This window comes from Rhodnius prolixus, unplaced genomic scaffold (genome assembly GCF_049639745.1).
Source record: "Rhodnius prolixus isolate KJV_2025 unplaced genomic scaffold, Rpr scaffold_8, whole genome shotgun sequence".
NCBI lineage: Eukaryota > Metazoa > Arthropoda > Insecta > Hemiptera > Reduviidae > Rhodnius > Rhodnius prolixus.
Window position 1 is genome coordinate 14,156,773 of NW_027411593.1, and position 9,592 is coordinate 14,166,364.

Consider the following 9,592-nt stretch of genomic DNA (forward strand, 5'->3'; position numbering starts at 1 on the left):
GTGGTGTCATATCCAAGCAGGAAGATGCTGAAGATGAAGTAAACATACAACTTAAAATCACCATAAACATATATTATTTAGGGTTCCAATACTTCAAGAAAAAGCAATGAAATTCTAAATGATATTTATTGCACTCAAATGAAAGAAATAAAAACTAATACTTTTAAGAAACAAGGCTTACAAGGAATATTTATTTAGACAAAATAAATAAGAAATCATATTTGATAGCCAGAATCCATAAAAATAATATTATGTACGATAAACATTAATTTTTATACTATAAAAGTTCAAGTTTTGCCTTTGCGAAGTTTAAGCCTTCCTTGAGCTCTAGTAAACCGCTGGTAGTTATCAGCTTTCTTATTTTCACCATGTCCGTCGTTATCAAGCTTTTTCATTTCTAATAAAACAAAATACAAAAAAAAGAGTTAATATTAAAAATAATTCTAAATTACATGACTTTTTATTGTAAGAGGTTTTGGCGTCCCTCAGGACAAGATCCCAATCATATGAACAACATTTACTCTGACATCCCTAGACCGTAATACTCTTAGAAACTATAATGACTGTTTATGTGAGTAGGTGCATGGGTTTATCAAATCAACATGTAAACTTGAGCTCATTTCTCGCACTTTACCTCTCACTTAATTACAGGTTAATAGGCGCCAATATTTATGCAAACCATAAGGAGCCACATTAGATCTTTTTCAGAAATAGATTAAAACTATAAAATCGAAGGGCTTAAGGGATAAATAACAGTTATTAACCGCACTCGTAACGAAAATAAATTCAAATGAATATTCATGCATTCACAGAACATGTAATGAAGTATTTACCTTTTAGTAAATCCATTGGAGCATCAAGTAACCCTTTTCGCTGGCATCCAATGTAGTATCTGAATCCTTTTGCAAAAGCAAAACCTAATAATGCCACTGATATCGTCAAAGCTGCCATTAGAAGAGGATGCTATGAAATAAAATAATAAAATAGAACCATGCATAAATGATTGAAATCCATAAACATCTATTTGAGTCAACACCAGTTTCAAGATACACCATGAAGTTTGGAGCAATTGAAGGCAGGGAATATAATTTCTTATCAAATAAAAGCAATAATTTCTCCAATACCTCATACTGCTCAAACCCCCAAACCTGAGCAGCATAACAAGCTATAGATAGATCTGAAGACAGCATTAAAAAGTTGGAACTTATGGGACAAGGGAACCATACTCTGAGCAACAAGGACTGACCAGACTGTATTATTTTTTATCACCACGAATAACACTAGAGGAGTCTCAATAAATAGACTTTTGATTAGAAGGGACAAAAGTAAAATTGTTATTAGAAGTGTCTACAGTTTATAAAGTAATTTACTTACCGTTACAGATGGTTTGGCGGTAAAAATCTGATCAGCAATAACAATTATCACTCCAAAAATAATCCCAATACCTGCCCCAAGCCAAGGTACTTGCTCATTCGCTAGAAACAAAAAATAAACGCGGTACTTAAAATTAAAAAAAAAAAAAACAACGATAAAACTAATGTCCACAAACTTATGCAAGACTTGCAATAATTAAAAGGATTAGCTCAATGTTGGTGCACTGTATTCAAGATAAATAAGTGTAAGATGGATTGCTGCTCCAGCTACCCTCATGGGAGTTGACAGTAACTAGCGACAAAAATTAAAGTATCATTTGCAATAACAGAAGAAGGAATAGACAATGAGTTTCCTGAGCCTTTAACGGATTGAAATTTACCCACCTGCACATAGGGACAAGAAACAACTCCGGTTATGTGCAGGTGAAATAGAGAACAATTCAACTGTAAATTAAATTAAATAGACTCAATCTTGTAGTAAAGGTAGAACACAGTCAGCTACCTCGCTACACAAACTGCCAAGGCATTGGACACAAAAGTTTTTTTCTATTTGGTGTCTAGGTGCGTCAAATGTGCGGACGCCACTTTTTAAAATGACCACAAAAATAAATAGATAAACCCAAAGTGCGTGAATTGTGTCCACAGTATCTGCAATTAAAAAAAATAATAAGAGAAAAACTTTTTTCATCAACTCTCCAGAATTATATCAAATACTAAAAACTATCAAAAATAGAAGTACGCGAGATGTATCGACTAGCACACTACCCATGTAAACAGTAAGTACAAAAACAAAACAAATTAATGATGGTTCACTCACACAAACACTCAGCAACATCGTTACACAAGTAATTCAGACTATCAGTCCACAGATTACATCATTCCTTTCACATTTTCTTACATGAGAACAGACGAACGATATTAGTGAAAGGTATTGCTTCAATGATAGGTAGCCTATGAGAGATGAAGAAAATTTGCAACCGCTACAAAAAAATAAAATACAATTGTTATACAAATCGATAATTTTAATTTTTTTTTTATCATATCGTACTTTACAACGGTAAAAATGTTAAAAAAATTAAATCAGATACATTGTCAAGATTTTGGATTGGAGAAAGTACCCAGTAGAGTCACTCCTTTATAGTGAAATTTATAATAATGACAACATGATAAGAATAGATCGCGAGACTCTTCTCCTTAATCTCCTCACTGGATTATTTAGTATTGCGGATTATAGGATTTGGATGATTCCAATAAAGAAATGAAATTTGAAGAAACGAGTTTTCCTAAGATCGTTGACAAAAGGAATTTTAAGGTAGTTATGGTTAGTGAAGTTTTATATAAAAAAACCCTAAGCATTAAGGATTTCCCGAGTTATTTTTTACTACAAGCATTGGATAGTAAAGATTAGCGATACCCATACTTTAATACTGTACGATCAAACTGATAGTAGGGTTAAAAGACAATTTTTATTTAAGGTGAGCTATGTAGACAAGCGAGAAATTTGTAGTATCGATTAGTTTTTATCTTTTCAGTGTAATACGGGGATTTCATGTCAGCCAATGGTTATGGTAATGTATTTTGTCACGTTCGTATAGGAGTTTGGTTTATGAAGATAGATAGAAATTTTCAACGAAGTAAGAATTCCTGGGTAAGACCAAGAATGAGGACGTAAAGAAAAAGTAGCGATTACAGAAAACAATGACGGAAGAACTAATAAAGAAAAAGCTGCTCCCGAGAAATGGCCAGAGGAATTAAGGAAGTGGATCAGTGGAAAAGGAAGACCAGCAAAGAGTTTGAAGGTGGAAAACAACGAGCAGATGACGGGATGAGGTCTGTGAGAAGATTATGAGGTCTGTGAGAAACCTTAATTGTCTAATGGAATAGATAGTTTCTGGGACTGGACCTGACGGAAACCCAGAAAGAGAAAATCCGGATTAAGTAAGTTCATATTATTGGGAAATGCCACATCACGAGGTAGTCGCAACCAAAATTATTTAAATTAAGAAAAAGACGCGTTAGAAGCAAGTAAAAAATACGAACAGGAATCATGCAATGTCTTTGCGGTTACGTGGCCAATAAGTATGCATACAAGAAGTTGTTAAGGTAATTTATATTTTATAACCTTTTTTTTAAATAGTCCTTTACCTTTTTTATCTTTATTAAAGAGTGAAGTGGTGCGTTTCATTGCATCAGTAATAGTCGGATCATCTGGAAGTAATTCAAGAGCACATCTGTACGATAACATAGCGTCTGAAAAATGAAAAGTTGCGGCTTCCACTTCGCCTTTTCTAAAGTATCCCTGAAATACAAATAATGCATCAGATTAAGTTACAACATTAATAATGCAATTTTCATTATTAAAAATTTACCTTGGCCCAATCAGGCTTAAGTCTGATTGCCTCAAGAGCGTCTTCATGTGCATGGTAATACTGACTTATCTTTAGGAATGCTAGAGACCTATTACTGTACAAGGAATGATTTTTGGGATCTAATTTAATTGCATGTGTATAATGCAAAATGGCTTCTTCATATTTTTTTTCTCTAACGCAAGAATTTCCTTTTTCTTTATATTCTAAAGCCTGAAAACAGAAATTAGAATTAAGTATAAAGACAAAAAAAAATATTAATTAAATCTAACTTGAACTGAGATCTTAGCTATTCCATTCACATGTTTATTGTTCAATATTACAATCACCTTTTGCAGGTATTTGTAAGATACCTAAAAGACATTAATATAACATAAGGACTTTAAAATAAATACATAAAAGTGCATTTTCACATAAAAGTAGAATTGCAGAATCAGAAACGCGTTAAGGAATGACTTGGCCCACAATATTACGTTCTTTGTACTTTTCAGTCTAATATAGAATTAGCAGCAATAGTGCATGGAATGGCTGACAGTACAATGTTAAATTCGTGTCAGTTGTTCTTTAGCTTAAAAAACCACTAAGACATCCGCCATAGGTTTGACATGCCACAGCGAATAGAAAGACCTTGGTCTAGGCTGTCTTTCTTCCTGGATACACCATATCCCGAATGGTAAAAATACCATTCCGGGTATCGCAGTGATTATCTGAGAAAGTACCACTAAACTAATTTTACTGTCTTCCAAATCTTACTTTAGTCGAGACTGGAAACATCAAGACCACACGAAACCGCTTAAAGAAGCATAAGTAATTAATAAGTTTACTGCTAAGAAATAAAAATGTAAACCTTTGGAAAAAATTAAGAATTACAACACAAGTAGAAATTACAATTAATCTTGTGTAATCTACTATTTAATATACAACTTGCACATTTGATTAAAAAAAAAAAAGCCTCGTCATAGTCTACTTAAACTGCAAAAAAATAAGAATCTACGCATGGTGCACATACACATTTCATTTTTTATTTTGTAATATTCTACATACTTGTTGGGGCTATTACTTATTTTAGAATTGCTACTTCATAACTTCTTTAAATACTTTTTTCAAACAATGTCTGTAAAAACATTAGAACCAACCTCTTCATTTTCCGTAGTACTATTAGTAGTCATTTTATTTCATTTTCGAATAGTTATGCCATATCGTTAACATTAGAATGAAGTTTTTGATCCTGATTCGGCAGGAAAATTTTGAAAGATAATTTACGTCAAAACTACTTCTTCTAGGTAGTTATATACGCATTCTATAACATGCAAAAAAATTAACGTTTAATACTTTTATTGTAATCTCTAGTTCTCATACAAAGAGTAATAGCTATACTCTAATTCATAAATTATAATATTAAGAAGTACCTAATGTTATCTCCTATTATATCATTCTTGCTGTCACTCGTACTTACGCTTCAAATGAACAAATACTTTTATTTAATACTAGACACAACCTCACTGTTAACCCAAACTTAACTGCCAAAACTCCTCTCCTTCATGTGCGTGTTGCTGCGTAATTCGGCACACAACCAAGAGAGAGCTCTGCTTTTTGACCATTTCAAATCTTGTTCTCAAAAAATTCATCAATGCTTAAACAACACAAATATCAAATTATTATTTTTTGAGGAGGCCTTTTTTAAAGTTTTAGTTCTTAAAACTGAGATAAAATTATTGTGTGAAAAGCAACCTAATCATTTTCTGAAATCATATTTATTTATACTGATTTGTGTCAAACGAATCTAATTTCTAGGGCTAAAACTAGATGCAGGCTTCAGCTTTCTCCATCTCATCTTGTCCAAGCGAATGCCGTAAACTCCAACGCAATAAGTCATGAGAAGAATAGGGGTCTCTTACCTTTTCCGTGCAATATTACTAAATACGTCTTCCAGGAACCCCAATTGTAGATATATATTTACATCATGATGACAGGACCCATCCAACTGAGAAGAGAATTGAGAGGTCTGACGACAGAACCCATCTTCTTACATTTGCCTTGTCCGTACCGGTAACCATATTTTCAATATGTGGACAACTAGCTCCAGGGTTGAATGCTCTGTAATCTCAATCTCATTTTTCGAAATTTACGTACATCCAAAAACCTATATTACGAAAAAAAGTACGAAGCTTTAAATGTAAAATAAAGCTCGCCGTTATAAGAAACTGAATGTTGGTTCTATTATAAATCGAAAAAAGATTTGGTGAGTGGTTAATGCACTGGGCTTCCATGGGAGTACCTGAGATCTTGCCTGCCCTTTAGATTTTTTCTTTCTAGGATTGTCTAACAGTTCATAGCTAGGTATTAACAGTGTATCTATGCTGCAACAAAAGAACTCTGTCTGGAGGCAAGTAGTGTCTAATATAAGACGCTCCGGTTGCCATCTCAGATGTTATGAGCCTTAATATTTTAAAGAATTGTAAAATCTCTTTTAAAATACATGTATTTCGGTGTGTGTACACTTTTATTAAAAATCAATTTTTAGTAATGGTAAAAATTTCTTCTGATATTATATTACATTAATTATTACATCATATCTCACTAAATAGAGATTCGTTTCGGATCTTGTAACTTCAGGGTTCATAAAATTAATTTAAAACAGATTCTTATGGCGGGTCTAAGCATCGGTAAAAAAAAACCTGGAATAAAACAATAAAAAACTTTTAGTTAGAACTAGGCATTAACTGGTGAGCAAAGTCTATCATTCTGTTTATATTATCTTAATAAGCAAAGAGAACCTAATACAGATTTGCCATTAACCTTAACTTTTCTTAAAAATTTCTGATGATATTTAAATAGTATCTTACTTTAAGAAATTGATAAAAATAATAAATTTAGAACTCCTGTTTTTTCATTATTATTATTATTATTGAAATTATGCTTTAAGACCAAAATAATAAATTTACAGCCATTACAACACAACAAAATGCAACATATGGACTCTTCCTTTCGCCAATCCTTGCACACTTCCAAAAAGTACCAGCCAAGCTATAAAAATAAATAAGTAATTTTGAAATAATAATTAATCGAACTATTGAAGTTAAACTATTACAATAAGATAAATTTAATAACACATATTCAACATAAAATAGAATTACAATATGAAAATAAGTTCCTTACCCAGTTTTATTTCGGTCTAAAATTGAAGGAAATATAGACCTCAGATAAGTACATGTACAAATTAGTAACAATACCACTGTCAGTAAGCTTTGAAAGTTAAACAACGCCGACTAAAAATAACAAATTGTTTTTAAAATAATTACAAAATAAAATGTTTAATAAGGCTTTAACAAAAATATGCATATTCTCTTTTCTTCTATAAGTTGAATACATTAATTATATTGACAGAACATAGCTCGGAAAATTGTAAAACAGGATCTTATTTTGCACAATTTTTTCTTCCGAAGCCAATATTGGCGCCTCACCGTTTATCTCTTTACATTATTTCACACTAATGCTCCGGCAGACGGATATTCCATGCCGTATGGTACTTTTCACTATACTCTTGTATTTTCTATTTGTTAAATAAAGTATTATTATTATTATTATTATTATTTCACACTAATTTAAATAAAAAGTTTCCAGCAAAGTTACGAGACCGTCTTGGGATTGATGAGCATTATTATTATTTTCCTAAGAAATTCTAAATGGAAATTTCTTAATTTTTAAGAGAATTTAAGAAATTTACTAAAAACTGCGCATATTAATATAATATCTGGCAAAAAGACGATTCTCTAGCTTCTGAAATAATTGATGTACAATTTTTCTACATAACGGATAACAAAAAGTAATTAGCAAAAAGCAACCGGACATAAAACTAAGAACGTTTAAAGAACTAGGTAATTAAGGGTGAAACTAGAAAATGAAAATTTATTGGAAGGTATTTGTTATTTAGTGACGCTCTACTAATGTTTCTCTTCAATTTGTGTTTCGATGATTATGAGAATTTTTCTTCCACTAAGTTTCTGTCAATCAATTATGGAAATGTGTAGAAAGTTCTTCTAGTTAAATGATTGTACAAATGTCTGCCAAAAAAATGTGCATAACTAACTTTCCAGCCAACAGACATTTCTTTAAATTCTGAATCTTGAGGTATTTTAAAGCAAGAACTTACTTAATGGTCATTTCCATTAAATTACTATATATAATAAATTATATAACTTCTAGAAAAAAAAATTGGTCGGATCAAAACTGCAGTTATTACAACACCAATTTCTTTAGTTCAGTAAAATAACCAACTAACCATTTTGAAGAAAAAAGCATTTAAATATTTATAAGTTAGAACTAAACTGCACCAAGATAAACGAAAATGTGTCTCTGACTAATTAACTACAACTTCAACGAAAATAAATATGAGGTTAATTCAGTGTTTCTTATCGGCAGAGGTTATAGCACGGTTATAAAAATAATTTGTAGAAGGTTATAGCCTGTTAAAGTGTTGTAAGAAATTTATTTAGTTCCTGCTGAATGCCATGTTACATTAAAAAAAACTCATCAGATCTTTTCTTAATTAAAAATCAATTCAAAGTAAATATTTGGTCAAGTAGAGTCAAATAGCAAAATCCCACAATTTCTAAATGGCTTTAACTAATTGGTAGCGAATGTTGCTTTAACTCCTATAATAATGTTTGTATTTCAGTACTTGCTTATAAATTGAATGAATGAATGGCGTGAGCAAGAATGATCAAATATATCCATCTTCTGTTTTCCTCTCGATCACTCAAAATCCGACATAACGGCTGTACCGCCCGCGCGTTACACAAATGGGATTGTCCCAATGTGTTGTCCTCAGCCTCTTGCTATTCAACATCTATACTGCTGATTAGAAGGCTGTCATAGTGCGGATGGTTCTGTATGCCACTATGCTGATGACATTGTACTTTTCAGTCAAGAGCCAACTCTAGAGAGGCCAAAATAAAACTTAACAGAAGAATGATGAAGTTTAAAAGATGGTGTCATGATCTTGGACTCTCTTTGTCAGAGAATAAAAGCAGTGTAACTGCCTTTACCAGACAGAAGGTGCTCGATGCCTTCATCACTAACTTTAGGAGGATATCACCTTCGTGTAGAGTCAACTATCAAAACATTAGGCATTAGGCATATAATAGAACAAAAAAATCAATTTGGAGACAACTTGGCCAAAAAGTGCAAACAATCGCTTAATTTACTGTGCATCAATCGCTATGGCACTGATATCCAAACAACGTTAGTGCTCTACGGGCAATTAATTCTTTCCGGGATATATTATGGATGTGCCCATTATGGGGACGCCACTTAAAACCACTCAGCGAAAGTTGATAGAATTTCGTTCAAAGCACTGAAGTCCTTTCTGGGAGCTCTCAACTCCACTCCCACGAATTAACTTGTGGTAAAGGCCCGTGATTTCCCTCTTGAAATTAGGAGGAAGCTTTTAGCTTTTCGTTTTATTGTGGACAGGCTATTGGTCAAAAACCATCCAACTATTCGGAAAGTATGTGATGTTTAACTAGAGTTTTAACAGAAAAATATTGGGCCAGAAAGAAAACTCCAATTTTAGTTGAGGTTTTCTGTGATCTGTAGCACTATCTTCCTCCCTACGTCAACTTTCCCTCCTTCCAAGATACTGCTTTGATTACCCTACCCTCACTTCAAACTATAGCACTCATATCTTCACCAATACGAACCAAACCTTCCTAATTCTTTAAACAATCCCAACTTCCTATCTAAACTTAGTGAAGTGAGTCAAGAGTGTACAAGTAGAATAAAAAGAAGTTTTGTAAGATTTTTTTAAAGGGAAAACAGAAAATCACAGAAGCAACAGGAAAATTAAGAAAT

At 32.4% G+C, this 9,592-nt stretch overlaps 2 protein-coding genes across 2 annotated transcripts; both read right to left on the reverse strand.

Annotated features, from left to right (window-relative positions):
- Positions 1-107: 107 nt before the first annotated feature.
- On the reverse strand, positions 108-5,309 carry LOC141451539 (stress-induced-phosphoprotein 1-like). Its single transcript, XM_074122990.1, has 7 exons — positions 5,149-5,309; positions 4,876-5,039; positions 3,743-3,952; positions 3,519-3,672; positions 1,375-1,475; positions 834-963; positions 108-397 (listed from the first exon to the last, which is right to left on the reverse strand). The coding sequence occupies exons 2-7, from the start codon at positions 4,906-4,908 to the stop codon at positions 288-290; spliced, it is 738 nt and encodes a 245-aa protein (XP_073979091.1). The 5' UTR covers positions 4,909-5,039; positions 5,149-5,309; the 3' UTR covers positions 108-287.
- Positions 5,310-6,203: 894 nt separating this feature from the next.
- On the reverse strand, positions 6,204-8,183 carry ksh (transmembrane protein 167A-like protein ksh). Its single transcript, XM_074122994.1, has 4 exons — positions 8,022-8,183; positions 6,899-7,008; positions 6,586-6,766; positions 6,204-6,417 (listed from the first exon to the last, which is right to left on the reverse strand). Exons 1-3 carry the CDS (start codon positions 8,022-8,024, stop codon positions 6,661-6,663), a joined length of 219 nt encoding a protein of 72 aa, XP_073979095.1. The 5' UTR covers positions 8,025-8,183; the 3' UTR covers positions 6,204-6,417; positions 6,586-6,660.
- Between the last annotated feature and the right edge of the window lie 1,409 nt (positions 8,184-9,592).

What these genes read in the sequence shown, in the direction of transcription:
- LOC141451539 (XM_074122990.1), bottom strand. Translation starts at nt 4,908, where the DNA reads ATGACTACTAATAGTACTACGGAAAATGAAGAG. An exon ending in TTAAGCCTGATTGGGCCAAG is followed by an intron (nt 3,673 to 3,742) that starts GTAAATTTTTAA and finishes TTTGTATTTCAG; the next exon opens with GGATACTTTAGAAAAGGCGA. An exon ending in TCCAATGGATTTACTAAAAG is followed by an intron (nt 398 to 833) that starts GTAAATACTTCA and finishes TTGTTTTATTAG; the next exon opens with AAATGAAAAAGCTTGATAAC.
- ksh (XM_074122994.1), bottom strand. An exon ending in TTAGACCGAAATAAAACTGG is followed by an intron (nt 6,767 to 6,898) that starts GTAAGGAACTTA and finishes TTATTTTTATAG; the next exon opens with CTTGGCTGGTACTTTTTGGA.